Raw genomic sequence first — 18344 nt, 5'->3', positions numbered from 1 at the left:
GGGGTCAAGGGCTCGTTAATGTCAACAGCAGGCTCATGACTTTCCGCCTTCTTTTTGTGAACAAGTTTCTTTACAGCCCCATGCATTGGGAGAGTTTAACCTTGTGTTTGCTAAAGCAAGCAGGTCGGCTGGGATATGGTCGCGAACTGTTTTTGCTTGATCTCCCGAAGATCGATGTCTCATCACTTCCGCTGTACATGCAGAGTGTCATCAACGCCTGGCAAGCCTTGTCGTTGCGTCGTGAGACCGGTTCCATTACCACCTCGACGTTCCTCAACGAACCAATATTCTACAACCACTTTTTTTCAGCCATTCCTTCTTCCAGGACTTTTGTCCAGTACTTTGTGGGGTCAGGTCTTCTCTCTGTCCGTAATTTGTTGGACTTTCAAAGAGAAAGATGGAAGTCTGCTCACGAAATTTCTGCCAGCTCTGGTTTCAGGTCCATTCGGATTATTGGCCAGATTTTTTTTGCTATCTCAAGAGTAGCAAATAATCTTGGAGTAGAGTTCAGGAGCCTGTTTGAGTCTGCGGGTTTGCTTGACCAATATGCTTTCCCTGTTTTGCTTTTGAATTTTAATGGCAAATTTGTACCCCTTAGCTCCATTGAGAAAGGGGCGTTGCATGAATGTTGTGTGCGCTTTATTTTTGCCGATTTTGTAAAAGGTCCTTTTGGAGTTCAGTGGAGAGAGCACCTGTCAACTCCTTCACCTATTACTCCTGTGTGGCACAGTCTATATGCCCCCCCCCCCCCTCCCACCCCCAATCTCCATGTGGGTGAATGGAGCCCATTGCATGGCTGGCTGAGTGCATGTAAAAAAAATCCAACACAGGAAATGTCACAGGGGCAATTACACACAGGGGCAATTACTCTTACACCCTGTCTAGTTAACACAAAAGCCACACCCCTTATGGCGACATGCAAACACGCTTAACCTGTCAGGTTCCCGACTTATTACATCGAGATTCTTCTTCTTTGCGTCTACGCAAAAACCTCTACGATCCTAACTCCATCATGCAATTTCTTCCCTACCCCCACAAACGTAACTATATATACACACACACACACACACACACACACACACACACACACACACACACACACACACACACACACACACACACACACACACACACACACACACACACACACACACACACACACACACACACACACACACTCACACACACCCTGTAAAAATTCAACACCCCCTTTCAAAATTTTCACCTTTTGTTTCCTTGTAGTCTGGAATTAAAATGCATTAAATCAGACTTTTTCCACATCATAACCCACAACTTCCACAAAATTTCAGAAAATCAATTCAAAATACAAAACGAAAATATCTTGGTTGGATATATATACACTACCAGTCAAAAAATTTCGAACACCTCAATTTTTCCAGTTTTTATTGAAATTTACGCAGTTTAATGTCTCAATGTACTCTGAAATTAGGCACAGAACAAATAAACAATTGGAGATAAAAAAGAAATCATAGAATCATTTTGTTTAACAAAATTTAATTTAAATTTTTGACTCAGCAAAGTAGCCACCTTTTGCAGATATAACCGCCGAACACACTGGTGGCATTCTTTCTACAATGGAAATCAAATATTGTTCGGGAAGTTCTTCCCAACACTCGCAGAAGTTCCCACAAATGTGTTGCACTTGGAAGTTTGCTTTGCTTTCACCCTTCTGTCCAGTTCATCCCAAACCAACTCGATGGGGTTTAAGTCTGGAGACTGTGCTGGCCATTCCATGATTTGAAGTCTACTGTCTTGTTATTTTCCTTGAAGGTAGTTTTGACATAGCCTGGAGGTGTGTTTAGGGTCATTATCTTGCTGTAGGATGAACCCCTGACCAACTAGGTGTATACCAGAGGGTATTGCATGGTGCTGCAAAATGCTGTGGTAGCCCTTTTGGTTCAGGTTGCTAGTCACTCTGTGCAAGTCGCCGACTCTGGATCCAGCAAAAGAGCCCCAGACCATCACGCTTCCTCCTCCATGTTTGACAGCTGGTGTCACACACTGAGGAACCATCCTTTCGCCTGCTCAACGGCGTACAAAAACCCTGCGTGATGAACCAAAGATTTCAATTTTTGATTCAGCGGTCCATAAGACCTTCTTCCAGTCTTCAGTAGTCCACTGGCGGTGCTTCATGGCCCAGGCAAGCCTCTTTTTCTTATTTTGCCATCTTAGCAATGGCTTTCTTAATGCCACTCGACCTGTCAAACCTGCAGCTCGAAGTCTTCTCTTCACAGTTGAAACTGAGACTTGCTTACTTCGACCAGTGTTAAGCTGTGCTTGAAGCTGTTGTCCTGTGAGCCGCCTATCACGCAAGCTGTTGACTCTCTCAGAAACTTGTCTTCTGATTCTGTTGTGGCTTTGGGTCTGCCAGACCTCTTCCTGTCAGAGTTTCCTCTACTTGCCAATATACTACTTCCTGCAGTGCAATATTGTTCAAATAATGCTTCGGAGGGTAGAATAACAGTCTGTTCCAATACTGCTTTTATACAGACAGGGGGTTTGTAATCAAGTAATCAGCAGAGGTTGGGACACCTGTAGGAATTGTTTGCATCAACTTTCAAGGCTTAATTTACTTACATTGCTGGAGAACAGCTGTAAGTTGTTAACCCATTACTTGTTCTCTGAAAAAGGCCTTTTTTACAATATAACTATGCAATTTACATTATTTTTCCCGTTTTTGCTAACCTAAACTTTGTTTTTTAACCTCGAGCAGTTTACTGCTTACCTTTGTACCATTTCAGGTTATTCACTGGACATTAAACTGTGTAAATTTCAATAAAAACTGGAAAAATTGAGGTGTTCGAAAACTTTTGACCGGTAGTGTATATATAACCAATAGTGTGTGTGTGTGTGTGTGTGTGTGTGTGTGTGTGTGTGTGTGTGTGTGTGTGTGTGTGTGTGTGTGTGTGTGTGTGTGTGTGTGTGTGTGTGTGTGTGTGTGTGTGTGAGAGAGAGAGAGAGATATATATATATATGATCCACAGCAACTTTTAAAAAGTTCCTTTCAAGATGTCGCCTCTGAGCCGTCTTGCTTGGATTCAAATCCAGACCCAGCTAAACACTGTAGTCAGGTTCACTATGTTTTTTCGTTCAGAATTTTGGTAGATTAGCAAAACTATACATTTTTGGAATATTCAGAGCATGAGGAATCCAAAAATTAATGTTTACATTTGCGTCGACACCTTTGCGAAAATGACACTCAGGACAGTGATGAAGATCTGTAAAAGCATATTCCTGAACGGTATAGACCTCGTAGATCCTGTGTATAGGACTTATAGTTCAATCTGATACTACCTATAACTTCCTATAACAACCTATAACTTCAAAGGACTTGCAATATCATGTATTATGTAATACAGTTATATCACAAATATAAAGACAATGGTTTTCAACTACCTTTGTTTGTTGCTTTTCTATAATCCTGAGCACTATTTTGAGGCCTTTACTGGATTCCTTGACCCAGAAAACATAGGATTAGCATATTTAATTAAGTCTCTAGGTTGACTAGAAGCCGAGATCGCGCAAAATATGTATTTTATGGCGGCCATTTTCAAAATCCAAAATGGCGGCCATGCAGGTGTCTGTGCAAATGCCAACATTGATTTTCAGATTCTCCATGCTCTGAAGATTCCAAAAATGTACAGGTTTGCTAATCCCAAAATTTTGAAAGAAATTATATTTGTTAACATAGTGAACCTGACTATCTTCATCACTGTCCTGAGTGTCATTTTCGCAAAGGTGTCGACGCAAATGTAAACATTAATTTTTGGATTCCTCATGCTCTGAATATTCCAAAAATGTACAGGTTTGCTAATCCCAAAATTTTGAACGAAATTATATTTGTTAACATAGTGAACCTGACTACTGTCATCTCGGTGTTTCACAGGAAGGCAGGATGATTCATCAGTGTGTATGCCATGCCGTCCCTCAGATAGACGTGAAACTGGACCTCCCGTCTGCCAACATTAGTTTGTGAATGTTAAATATCCCACTGTGTCCTCCATGAAAAGTAGGCGAGGTATCGCCGGCGCCCTGAAAAAGTTCCAAATTCTTGCCCAAACTACTGCTGGGAAGACAGCAGAAACCACCCAGTATAACCCTTGCCAGGAAACTCCTTGGCAGTATTGAATCTGCCTTCTGGCAGAACACCAGAATACAAATACGTTTCAAGACGATCTTAAAGACAAATCACCAGCTTACCTTTCCAGGCAAATAATTTACCAGCAAATTCGTCAGAGGCAAAGCCTCACCACACACCCAACCTGATGTTGTATATCTAAGTAAACTGTGCTAACACATTGCTTTAACAGGCATCGCAGTTTGGATTCGTACGCATGCTAGCAGCAAAGCAGTGCGAGGCAGTTTGTTACACACAAGCTTGGTGAGGTAGCCAGTTTCCTCCCCACTGAAAACGTGTTTCGACCAAAATGCTACGACACACCTACCCACAACTAAATTCTGATAAGAGCTCATTGCAAGAAGCTTATGGGGCTGCCGAGGTAGTTTTAGACGAGGAATAGTTTTGGTGAGAAAACGTACTCAACCTACACTCTTCTTATACATCCAGGAAAGCAATAATTTAGTCAAGCTAGTTTTAGGAAATACACCAAGATACCTTTTAAGCCACAGCAGGTCTTTCCACATAATCATGGAGCCTTGCTACAACAACCGCTTCGTCATCACGAACAATAACAAAATTACTCATAGCTTGGAGGCAAGAGACTTCATTTTGCGCAACATCAATCAAGCAATTATGGCTTGCAGGTTATTACCACCTGGCTATCTAGATCGTTTCACGATTGTGCCTGCTTGCAGGATCCTTGTGAGGGCTGCAGCTGAGGTGTGGAATCGAAAGCCGACGTGGAAGATCAGTGTGTGCTTGGGAACAGAACTCAGGAACTACGTCATCACATTTACATTGATGGCACAATACAAAGATCGATATTGCAACACCGTGACCAAAACACCCTCCATTTAGACAGTGGTGACAAAACTTCAAACTCAATGTATGCAACATTCCTTTTTGTGGTTAAGACGTACACTATTTTGATCAAAGCTCATCATTGCTTTCATCTGCTGTCAAAATAGCTCAGAGGTAACGCACTTGCCTTTAGGCTGTCGAGTCTAGATTTACGTTCCTGGGTAGACTATCAACTGTCACTCTGGTGTTTTGCAGACAAGATACTCAGCGTGCATGCTATCCGTCGAATGGTACGTTAAGCAGGGTGTGCCACCAACATCTGCTGCTGCTGGTGGACGTTAAAGTGCCCACAGTGAATTTCACAGAGAGGTAGTGACTTGCCAATACCCTGGACAAATTCTAAATTCCTGCAATAACCTATAAGGCAGCACTGCATCAATGGCCCAGGCACACTCCCGTAAATGATGAAACCAGCAGGTATGCGCTTGTGCACGATTGAACGGAATGCCTTCATATTCGATCGTATCTAATATCTGTGATCAAATGTTATAATTCTTTATATATTGGCCTGGGAAACTCCCTTTGAAAGGTTGGAAAAAAAACAACTCACGTTTTGAAGCAAGGATCACCAGACAGCAAAGTCGTTCCAATAACAACCTGCCAAAAGACAACAAGGCACAGACCAATTACCTGCAAAGTCATGGGTCTAGTACTCACAAGCTCCATTAGTGAAGTCCAATAACTAAATTCGCTTTCAATACCATCTATGATAAGTTATACATTGCCCTTTCAACCTTTGTTGGTGCTTTCTTAAAGGTTTAAATTTGCTTTAAGGTTCAACATGCGTTACGCCCAGGTCCCCCGTCGGTGAAGTGATGCGAGTTGACAAAGTGGAAGACGCAAGGCGGCCATCTTGGATTTTGACGTGGCGACCCAATTTTCAATAGCGTTCTTCCTTATGTGTACACCCACACACCAGATTAGAAGTTAGTAGTTCGTTTATTTTTAAAGATATTTCGCTCACAAGGTTCAGACATATATATGGTGGTGGCCAATTTGGATTTTGACGTGGCGACCCAATTTCAAATAGCGTTCTTCCTTATGCCTAGATACACCCACACACCAAATTAGAAGTTGGTACTTCGCTTATTTTTCAAGATATTTTGCTCACAAGGTTCAGACATACATGGCATCAGACATACATGGTGGTGGCCATCTTGGATTTTGACGTGGCAACCTAATTTTCAATAGGGTTCTTCCATATGCCTAGTTGGACCCACACACCAAATTACAATTCGCTCCTTCGCTTACGCACGTACGGACGCACACACGGATGGAGGGGAAAACCATAGTCCCCCTTTCGCTCCGCGGTGCGACGGGGGACAAAAAAACCAAAATGGGTGCAAAATTTAAAAATAATAAAATAAATAAAACAAATTCCCCCCCAAAAAGTTCGTTATTTTCCATTTATATTAAAAAGCAAACTGGATTGTGAAACACTATACAATAAAGTTCAACATTTCATATCTCAAGAACAAATTATATAACGTTTTAAATAAAACTGCATTACAACAGTTGTAGAAAAATAATACCTTGGGTAAAATATGTCTGTCAAACACCTGTAGTTTCCATTGTAATATTTTTATGAGTGGCCACAAAATACGGTTTCCACTGTCATGACATTTAATGAAGAGCTAATTTCTGTCCCGAGACGTGCTTACAGATCGGTTAGTAGCCCCCGTCGGACTTGGTCCGAAACGGAGGCTTATGGATTGGGTCTCATCCACCCGTCTGTCTGTCTGTCTGTCTGTCTGTCTGTCTGTGCGTGCTTCCACAACCATATCTCGGAGATGTATCGACCGATTTTGTTTATACTTGGCACAAAGACGATACATAAAGGTTATACATATGCACATAATTTTGTTTTGCAATGTGATCAAAGATGGCACACTGGCAGCCATTTTAGTTGTAAAAAAAAACAAAAACGATGTTGAACATGTCTTCAACCTAGAACACGTCTCGGACATGCATTCACCAATGTTGTTCAAACTTGGCACACAGATCATGAATGATGGCTTACATATATATGCACATCATTTTCTTTTGAGATCAGATCCAAAATATCCAACTGGTGGCCATTTTGATACTTAAATGTGTCCCCAAGCATTTCTTGAAAATTTGTGGTCCTATTTTGTTTAAACGTGGCAACTGGATAGGAATCGGGTTTCAGCTGCCACTCCTCAACCCTCAAACCCATCCAGGCGCAGCCAAGTGAACTTTCCAGAAAATTTTCTGCAAGATCTCACTTCTCCCTAGACAGATAGATAAAGAAAGAGAGAAATAAAGAAGAAGCTAGAATTAGAATGAATAGAGAGAAATATGAAAAAGTAGAAAGAAATGTGAAAGGCACAAAGATGTTGGGAAGAACCCGGACAGACAGATTTCAGCAGTTCTTCCTCAGGCAAAAACGCAGCAACAGTTACAAGCTACCAGAGGTGATTTATCAATTAATACAAAACCCATGATTAACCGTCAATCGAATGGAAAAACAAAACCTACCAATATGTAGTGAACATGTGACCGGCGTTTTCATCTTCACCAACACCTCCATTTTGCCATGTTCGTCTGAATCGCTCGCATAAGGCTCAAAATGATACGGCTTCATAATTTTCCCAAAGTGTTTCCATCAATAATTGTGTCTCCAATAGTTTCTTCAAAATCCCACTGATTAATTTCAACAAACTGAGAACCTTCAGAGTTGCTAATAACGATTGATTCAGCATCGGAATTCAAGCTCGACATGCATCGTTTCTAGATGTAAACCGCCATTTGGATCGATGTGGAGAGAGCGCGAGCGCGAGAGCGAGAGCGAGAGCGAGAGCGAGAGCGAGAGAGAGAGAGAGAGAAAGAAAGAGAAATGGAGATTTGGTTCCAGGAATAAACAGAGGGAAGCCCTAAAGCGGTAGACATTTTCAATGCCTTTGTCTTTATAAGGTAGCACATTGTTATGTGCTATGTTATGAACTTATATGTTATGTTATGAAATGTTATAAGTTATGAACTTCCGGTTCCTCGGGCGAGTGAGGCGTACTTCGAGCTCTCCACGGCATCGAAGTTTGAGTGTTTTCCCATTCTTGTCTTTGTCAAATTTCCACTGGTTATTTTGCTGTGTACGTGTTATTGTGTGTTTCTAGTTGGTGTTGGTTTGTGGTTCGTGCAAACTTGTGTGTAGTTAATCGTTTTCTGAGTCGTACCTCGTGCGCGGCCTGGTAACTTGGGGCTTCCCTCCCCCCGTCGGTTTGGGTTATTTCCTTCGCTGTATTGCTTGTTTCTTTTATTTTGTTTTCTCCCCCTCACCTCACCTCCCGAGACAAAGAATTATATATTGATTCTTTCTCTCCTCCCGGACACGTGCTTGTTCGCTCTCCTCCTCATCTCGGCTTGTGCCCCGCCCCCTGTATCTCGTTTTCTTCCGCCTCTGCTCCTTCCTTCTCAAATCCACGTTCTTGCTTGGAGACTTTTCCCGGATTGTTTTTTTTTTTTTTTTTTTCATAGTTCTGTTTGGATATTGTTGGAATATGTTTAAACCGCAGCCGTGATGCTGACGCCCCCCCCCCCCCCCCCCCAGAATTTACATGTTTTCAACGTTTCCCAGTGTGTACCCTGGTCAGAATAGGTACACCGTATCCCTGCGTGTCGTAAGAGACGACCAAGAGGGTTGGCGTCAGGAAGGGCATCCGGCCATAAAAACATTGCCTCAAAAAGAGAACCATGACAATCACAAGTACATATGGGCAGGGTACAGCCCGAAGTGGAGATCGGTTTCTGAGGTTTGGGACATGGAATGTAGGGACAATGACAGGGAGATCAGGAGAAGTGGTGGAAGTATTGGTCAGAAGAAGAGTGGACATATGTTGTGTGCAAGAGACGAGATGGAAGGGAAGTGGTGTGAGAATGGTGAAGGGTAGGCAGGGACAGAAATACAAGTTTGTGTGGCAAGGGTGCCCGGAGGTCGTGAATGGTGTTGGTGTCATGTTTTCTGAGGAGTTTGTAGACAGTGTGGTGAGTGTGACTAGAGTGAGTGATAGGTTGATGATGGTGAAAATGATGATTGGAAAGCTCTTGGTGAACGTCATCTCGGGATATGCTCCGCAGGTTGGTCGAAGCGATGAAGAGAAGGACAAGTTCTGGTGTGCGATAGAGAAGCTGATGGAAAACGTGAAAGATGAGGAAGTTGTTGTGGTGGGAGGAGACCTAAATGGACATGTGGGAAGGAGTATGGACGGTTTTGAGGGAGTTCATGGGGGTTACGGATATGGTGTGAGAAATGGAGAAGGTGAAAGGATTTTGGAGTTTGCTGATGGAGCTGATTTGTTGATTTGTAATACTCAGTTCCAGAAAGAGGACAATAAGCTTGTTACATACACGTCAGGTGGGTCGACAACAACTGTTGACTACCTGATGGTGCGTAGGCGAGATAGGGGGCACCTCCGGGACACAAAGGTGATCCCGGGGGAGGAGGCTGTTTCACAGCACCACTTGGTTGTCTGCGACATAAGGGTGAAAGGTGCGAGGAGAGCTCGGCGGGTGAAGTACCAACCGAGAATGAAGGTGTGGAGGTTGAAAGAGGTGACAGTAAGGGAGGCATTAAAAGAGAGGCTGAGTAGGGTAGAGGATGATGTGGTTGAGCTTGAAAGTGGTTGGATGTCAATGAAAGCTAGTCTGTTGGGAGCCGTTGGTGAGGTATGTGGATGGACAAAAGGACCACCGAGGCACTCGGAAACATGGTGGTGGGATGTTGAAGTTGGAAAGAGGATTGACGAGAAGAGGAAGAAGTTCAAAGAGTGGCAGAAGGCGAAGGGTACGGGAGCAGAAACAGCAGAGCATGAAAGTTATAAGGCAGCCAGGAAGGCTGCAAAGAAAGAGGTAGCAAAGGCGCAGGAGGCATGTAGGAAAATGTTCAGAGAACGCTTGGATTCGGAAGAGGGTCAGAAAGCAGTATTCAGGATTGCAAAGCACATAGCGAAAGAGAGGTGTGATGTGATGGGGGTGAGTTGCTTGAAGGATGAAGTGGGACAAATCGTTGTCGACCCAGATGGAATTAAAGGAAGATGGAAAAGATATATGGAAATGCTGTTGAATACAGAGAATGAATGGGATGGCAACATAGAGAGTAACCCAGGTTTAGGACCGGCAGAGAAGATAACTGAGAAGGAAGTTGAGGAAGCGATAAAAGCAATGAAGAGTGGAAAAGCGGGAGGGCCGACGGGAGTTGTGGGAGATATGTTGAAGGCAGCAGGGAGTTGGGGTGTGAAGAGAATGACAGAGATCTGTAATCTGGTGGTGAAAGAAGGCCGCATTCCAGTGGATTGGGAACTGAGTACCCTCGTCCCTCTATACAAGGGGAAAGGTGACCCTCTGGAGTGTGGCTCGTACCGAGCGATAAAGTTATTGGAGCATGGAATGAAGGTATTGGAAAGGGTGTTGGAAAGGAGGATAAGGAAGAAAGTGAAGATCGACGAAATGCAGTTTGGATTTATGCCAGGAAGAGGAACGACAGATGCGCTTTTCATTGTGAGGCAGTTGCAGGAGAAGTACATGGATAAGAGGAAGAAGTTGTTTTTTGGGTTTGTTGATCTGGAGAAAGCATTCGATAGGGTTCCACGCAAAGTATTGACATGGGCATTGAGGAAGTTAGGAGTGGAGGAATGGTTGATCAGAGTAGTGATGGCAATGTACAAAAGAGCACGCACAGCTGTAAGGACGAAGGACGGGAACAGTGGTGAGTTTGAGGTGAAGGTGGGAGTGCATCAGGGGTCGGTACTAAGTCCACTACTATTTGTAGCTGTGATGGAGGTGCTGGCTCAGAACGTAAAGGAGGGTTTACCGTGGGAGTTGTTGTATGCAGATGATCTGCTGTTGATTGCGGAAAGTATGGATGGAGTGAAGGAAAAGATGAACAAGTGGAAGGAATGTATGGAGACAAAAGGTCTGAAGGTGAATATCGGAAAGACAAAGGTGATGGCAAGTGGTAAAGCATGTGGTGAGGTGGAAAGAACTGGGAAGTGGCTGTGTGCTGTGTGCAGGAAGGGTGTCAGAGTGAACTCCATTCAGTGTACAATGTGCGCTGAGTGGGTTCATCAAAAATGTAGTGGTCTGAGAGGGTCATTAACCAGTGTGGCAGCTACATTCAAATGTAAGGTGTGCGCAGAGGGAGCTGCAGATGGAGGAAATGTTGAGTTGGATCTTGGAGATGGCGTGAAGCTGGAAGGTGTGAAAACATTTTGCTACCTCGGAGACATGCTGAATGGAGAAGGTGGATCAGACTCGGCAACGGTTGCTCGAGTGAGATGTGCATGGAAGAAGTTTCGGGAACTGAGTGGCGTGCTGAGGAGGAGGAGAGTGTCGCTGAAGCTGAAGGGAAAGGTGTTTGCTGCATGTGTGAGAAGTGTTATGATTTATGGGAGCGAGACATGGGTAATGAACGTAGAGCAGCAACGAAGGCTGGAAAGGGTGGAAATGCGAATGGTTCGATGGATGTGCGGAGTATCGTTGAGAGAGAGGAGGACAAATGATGAATTGCGAAAGATGATGGGAATATTGCCTGTGATTGATGCTGTCAAGAGGAACAGGTTGAGATGGTTTGGTCATGTATTGAGGAAGGATGAAAGTGACTGGTTGAGAAGAGTGATGGAAGTTAATGTAGAAGGAAGTAGAGGACGGGGAAGACCGAGAAAGACTTGGCTAAAGATGGTGGAAGAAGAAATGCGGGCAAGGGGGTTAACAAGGAGAGATGCAGAAAATAGGGCAAAATGGAGAAGATTGTCATGGGGACCGCAAGGCTAACCCCCGCTCTAGCAGGGAAAATTGCCTTAAAATGTATGTTGTTGTTGTATTGTTATGTGAGCATATTGTCAATTTCCTATCAAATGCTGCTTTCAGAATCTCCTACATTGGTGTTAGTGTTTCAAAACAATTAACAAGAGAGCAAAAGATGCAATCATTTATTCAGAGCAGAACTCAACTATGGTTCAACTCAAGCACCATTAATTTTAATCACAAATATATACCATCTCCACTTAAACAAACATCCTTTGCACAGGTTTAGAGAGTAGGAGGAAAAACCATATGAAAAATACCACAACACACCGTAATGATCCATCTACATATGTAAAAAAAATAGTGTAATTCATCGTAGATATTGCACACGTTCGACTCGGTAATATGTAGATGTCCTGTAATAATAATCAGCATTTGCCATGTGTACCTTGAGAATAGAGTTGTCCTGCCGTGCATGCTTTGTATCATAGCCTTCCAGGAGACAGCGCCGTGTGGTGGAGCGTGAACCAGCAAACTCAGCAAGGTTCAGATCTGCAAATCCCAACTATGCGTAGATCCCAGATCCCAGATAGAAATAGGGAATGAGGGGTAAGGGCAAGGCAAGCAGAGACAGTGTCAGCAAGGTGATTTTCTTCTTCATATTTCGTATGCAGCACAAGACTGCAAGTAGCATCATTAGTTGAGGGCATGACTGTACCTCTGATGTATGCCCCCTGTATGTCAGGAAAGGAATTTGGTATTTGTTCAGGGTGTCGGCAATAGCTCACCTACTTTTCACGAAGGACACTGTAGGACTTTTAACATCTACCGACAAATAGGACACTAAGTTATAGTTCACCCGAGGGATGGCACACACATCAATGCCTCGCCATGCCTGCGAGACACCAGGATGGCAGTTTGTAGCTTGGCCTGAGATTCAAACCCAGGCTCGACAACTCAGAGGCAAGTGTGTGTACCTCTAGTCCATTTTGAAATATCACATACATAAAAGTACATGGACGGATGATCGGTCAGTCGGACGGAGTTCATTTTAATGTCCCCCATCTCTGACCATGGTGAAAAAAAACCAGGGCCGAAAATAGTAAAGTGACTACCTAGGTAAGACAAGTTCGTTACTTTTGATACAAAAAAACCACCAACTTTTCACAACCTGTTATCCTGGTCAATGTCCTATTACAATCCCACCTTTCACTTTGCATTCAACCACTTGTAACGTGCTCTCAAACTGCTATCCTCACAGTCGTTACCTGTAAACGGGTACACTTCAGGCAGATTGTGGGTTTCCAGCCAAATCATTAGGTAACGTTTAAATTGATGGGACACCAGATGCCGTCACACAATCACTTTTATGATGACAGTGCTTGTTAAGCTCATTCTGAAGTCTTTTGAAACAAAAGATGGAACATAGCGCAATTCAACGTTCATAGATGGCATTGAGTAACAACCGCATGAGCAGTTCAAAGCAGAGGAGCAAAGGTGGCAATTTTAACATTTTTATATAAAAACAATATCAACCACATCAAGACGATTAATCTTTTCAACTAAGGTACAGAAGCACATACAACATGCATAATCAAACAAGACAAAATCTACAAATACTTAAATCTGTGGTGTTGGGAAAGGACAAAAGAGACAAAGATTTGGTGGAAAGAAAACAAGAGAAGTCAATAAGAACAACAGATAAAGAATCTTGCTATAATGGAGCAAACGTGGATGTCACCGAAAATCCAAAATTGACATTCAACAGTTATTGGGCCTACAACGAGGTTCCAAACCCAGTTCTACTGGTTCCAACCAACAATATTGGCCTTCAGTGGCCACCAAGGCCAGAACATGAGCATGTACTCCAGTACGTACTTCGGCCCGAGCTCCAGTAAACTCCGGGCTGGATGCGGTCCATGAGCCTGGCTTTGAGTACCAATGGGAAAAAGAATAAACGACATCTCCAAGAATGTGCCGCAGCACATTGCCCACATGAAATTGGGTCAACAAGGGTACTTCTGCCTGAAGTGCGGGAGTGCCCGGTCATGAAAATAATGTGTTGAGAGAGCATATGATACCTTAACAAAACGTGTTGTGCATCAAGCATTTATTCAATACTTGCACTTCCATCTTTCAACACTCTGTCATTTGCACTTTATTCCTTTTCCAAACTCAAAGTCCCCATCTGAATGCCACAAACCTGGTTCTCCCACTTCCTCACTCCAAACCTAAACTTCACAATTTTACCATTATTCTTGTTTTTCATCCCAACACCTTTCTCATCAGTAAATAATAATTATAAAATCATTAATTACCAATGCCTTTTGCTGAGATCTTGGCTCGAAGGCTGTTTTCATACACAACTTCTTTGGTTACCCATGAACCACTACGTCATGACATGCTTATGTTACATTCCCTTAAGATGCCCCACCCTCTACACCACACCACACCACCATCACCACTTCACTTGCACAATACAAGAATAAGGTTCCAAATCAAAGTTGTGAGCAAAGTTGTAGCACAGTTATACATTTCTCCATTCTTCTTCTCAAGTCGGCTAAAGCCGAACTCTATTCTTAATCAACACAATTATTTCATGTTTCCACCAAAAATTGTAGTTAGCAAGACTCAGGAAAGAGCAATTTTGTTGGCGGATCATGCTGCAAATAGTTCAGTCAGCAAAAGTGCTTTAGTTATCGGTAAAGAAGTACTGGCTCTTCCATTAGCAGTGGTTCTTCTCCCTTGGAATTCAATCGTTCCAATTTGGACCTCAATCGCGGCACACGTGTCGTTGTGCTGTTTTGGTAATGGGAGTCTTGGTCGTAATGTTTGCGTACAACTCCAAAAGAGAGAAGGATAGTGCAGGCACTTGTTTATCTTCTTTTCATTTCAGTAGAAGTAACACCCAGCACAACATCCCTCTGAAGGGGGCGTACTCAATGATGCAACGTCCTGCCTGTGAAGGACTAAGGTGACAGTTTGTCATCGAGTTAGGAATGTTGCCCAGACTAGTCGGGTCAGGAATCAAACCTGGTGTCATTCATAGCTTAGTTTGCAGCTCATTTGCATTCGTACTGTTGAGAGCAGAGGCCAGTAAGCGTGGCCATGGAGGATCTTGTTCTAATATTAGGGCTGGTGAGACCAGTACAGTAATACCTCTCTTAACTCTCAGGATGCGTTCCTGGAAAAGCGCGCTCATCGAAAATGCGTTAAAAGGGGTCGTTATATCATTGGTTATATGGAGATGCGTCCCTGACAATGTTATTTGAGGGTTATATTGAGGTATCAGTAATAGCGTTGATAATAATACAGATAGTAAACATGTTATTTTAAAAATAAAAATAAAATATTTTAATTAGAATAATATCAGTAAGTACTAGCAAAACATAAAACACGTACAAACATCAATAAAAATAATAATTGCTGTATTCTGCTCCAACTCCTACATGGCAGCCATGGGAGACGAGGTGGGAGGAAGGCCATCTTGCTGCAAAACGAAGGCGGAGTAAACAGCGCTGATTGGCTGAGAGCGTGTGCACACAGTGAAAACAATGGCGGCGGGTGCGTTTACTCGACAAACGCTGCAAGTTATGGATTTTCTTAATTATTATTTTGTTAGAATCTCAGCGGTCTCACAAATCAGCATTCTCTGGGGCAGCGTTAAGCGAAGTATTACAGTATACACAAAACGTGGGAGTTTTGAACCAACTCAAAACACATTTAAGCAAACAGACGTATCAAGTGTGTTTGGTAAAACTTTGGGAGCATCATGACATTATTAAAGCATGCGACAATGTTAGGAAATATTCAAGAATAAAATAACGAAATAAGAACGAACGAGTACAATTACAGTGATGCTTGCTGGGAATGGTTCATAGTCTGACCTCTGGAAGAGCCAGTGTAAGTGGGAACTGAATTCCATTGAAATTAACTTATTGTTTCGTATGGAGCCTGTGGCCGCTGGTTGCATCTTTGCGGTAACGGCTGTGGCGTTAATGCAGGCCCCGTTTCCAGTAAGCTGGTACTCATTTTGCAGACCCCGGAAGGATGACAGGCTGAGTCAACCCACCTGGTGTTATGTACGACAGGATCTCAAACTCAAGACCCTAAGATGTTAACCCTTAACCTTAACAGTTAAGCCAACACCAGGCTATTCAAAAGGACCGAAGGTATGTTTTCATTTATACAATATCAAGAGGTTTTCTGCAAGCGAAATATTTTATTCATTAATTTTTTTAACCAACGGCATTGTTCACCAACAGATGGAAAACGTAACGTCAGTTTGATAACACATTCACTCTGCCTTTTCATAATGTAAGAATTTCTCAAAAAAAAAGGTTTGTTCAACTCGAGTGAGGATATGCCTTTACCGTAATAAAATTGGCAAAAGCATACCATAGTGCTAAACAGCTGTTCTTTTATAACTCGGACTAAAGAACAGGAGCATCAATCCAGTACGTTGTCATGTGACTGGGAGCCAGAGCACCAGCATTGAGACAATTGGTTACTCAAACAATAGAGCGATTAAAAGGGGAAAAAAACGAGTACAAAGAGGACAGAACAACAGGCTGCAATGCCTTGGTACAAAGATACACATTGCAATTAAAAGGGGGAAAATGTCGTGCAAACGGCTTCAGTTGAGGTTCCTGGAGAGTTAAAATGTTTATAACTATTTGACAAATTGTATGGGAATAGCCACACCGGTTCACAGGCCTGAGGGAACTGCTCGACGCAGCCTGTGCAGGAAAGCTTTCATTTGGCCATCTTTGGGCAGCTCCGGTGTACAGGCCATCAGGTGTGTTTGTATCCAGTCCAGAGGGTGCTGTCCACGTGACTATATACAACTCAGCTCTTCTGATTTCATACCATGGGATGGTCTAAATGAATGCTAGTGGAATAGGCTGGTCTACCCCAAATAAATAATTAATCTTCTAATATTCAGTGATGTTCTTCAGTAATGCCAAAGCAGCCCCACAGCAAGGATTACAATGGGTAGTTTGCATTTGCCTTGCCAGCTAAAAATGAAACGCAGGCTAGAAAGTTCCGAAGCAAGTGCACTATTATATATCCCTGTGCCATCCCATCGAAGTACAACTATTACTACTGTAATAACAATAACAGACCAAATTAATTCCACCTCATGGGGTCGGCCGCAAGTTTTCCCATTCCACATCTCTCTATCCCGAGCATCCGATCTCATGTTCCTGTCAACCATATTATACCTCAGTTTTTGTTTGTCCCTTCTACACCTGGCTGCTGCCGCATCCGTATCAAATTATAGACCCACATGATAACATTCCCTTCCACCCTCCTGCCCCCCAATATCTGGGCGCATGCCCCAACCTAAGCCCCTAACCCATGCCTTTTCGCTAATATTCCTTACTCCTTTCCACATCCTGATATCCATATTATTTTTCCTTATCCTTCAGATCGGTCCCCATGAGCCCTCTCAACATATGCATCTGCAGCAATCCTCAGCTGCAATTTCTCGTCTTACTTTTTCAAGACCAAAGCCTCCGCACTTTACAGGAGATCCAGCCTTATAATTTTAAAATGTTCACCCTCAGCAAAAGCAAAAATTTTCAATTATCCACCATCCTAGAAACACTGCCCCACTTACTCCACCTTAACCCACCCCACCCCGACCATATACTACGCTCCTATCCTCCCTCAAATCCTCACTGAAACCCACCCATCCTCAAAAGTAGAACCCAGAAATTGGAATTTTCTTACCTGGTTTAGCACCTGTCTATTCAATCCCTAATATCCACATCTTCTCTTAAGCCTCGGTCCTGACACATAAAAACTGTAAAACTCTACAAAACCATTTAAACAATTCCTCAAATTAGAAAGAGCCATCAGAGATTGCAGACCCTCATCAGGACTTTTGTGTGATGTATTATGTGTAGTGTTTTTGTGCGCTGGTGTGTTACATAATCAATAAATAGGCGTAAACAATCCATTCCAATACATAATTGGTACGTAATTATAGATTTACTCGCATTCCACGAGTACATAATTAGTGGGCGCACGTTCCAATAGCACATAGAAATAGACGTACTCGTGTTCCAATAATAGATGTAATTAATGTTCTGTTGTGTTCCTTTCATCATTAATAGACATAGTTACATTTCAATGGTACGTAATTGATAGAAATACTCACGTTCTGTGCGGACAGACAGACAAACGGACCCAAATGCAATACGCTCTCCTCTGGCGATGGTAAAATAGCATATCTACATAGACAGATAGTATACCACATATGCTTCATCAACATGCCTCAATGACCAAGATGTGGTCTGAATACAAAAAGGTTGATGGACGGATGTGCAGATCTGAAGCATAAAACCTGTAAAAGGCTCATCTACCTGACGAAGTTTCACACAAACCTGCCACAATTACTTACCAAGACATGTCCCGGAAACAAAATTCTAAATGGCCATTCTTTGGAAAAATGCCAGGGGGCATAGGAAAGGCCCCTTTATATGGTACGTGTCATGTGGCAAACTATAGAAAAGAAGGGACATTCCATAGCTTGTAGAAAATGCCAAACAATAGAAAAGAAGGGGCATTCAAAAAA

At 42.9% G+C, this 18344-nt stretch overlaps 1 protein-coding gene across 1 annotated transcript in view; it reads right to left on the bottom strand.

Moving 5' to 3' along the window:
- EEIG1 (estrogen-induced osteoclastogenesis regulator 1) overlaps positions 1–18344 on the bottom strand; it is a gene marked incomplete in the record, with an annotated part of 57013 nt that overhangs the window by 12913 nt on the left and 25756 nt on the right. Inside the window, 2 exon segments of the mRNA XM_078783429.1 lie at positions 5553–5599; positions 12210–12326. Coding sequence (XP_078639555.1) covers positions 5553–5599; positions 12210–12326 — 164 coding nt within the window.

This window comes from Myxine glutinosa, chromosome 8 (genome assembly GCF_964187855.1).
Source record: "Myxine glutinosa chromosome 8, kmMyxGlut1.1, whole genome shotgun sequence".
Taxonomy (NCBI): Eukaryota; Metazoa; Chordata; class Myxini; order Myxiniformes; family Myxinidae; genus Myxine; species Myxine glutinosa.
The sequence above is the reverse complement of the archived record's forward strand: the minus strand, read 5'-3'. Positions and strand labels throughout refer to the sequence as shown.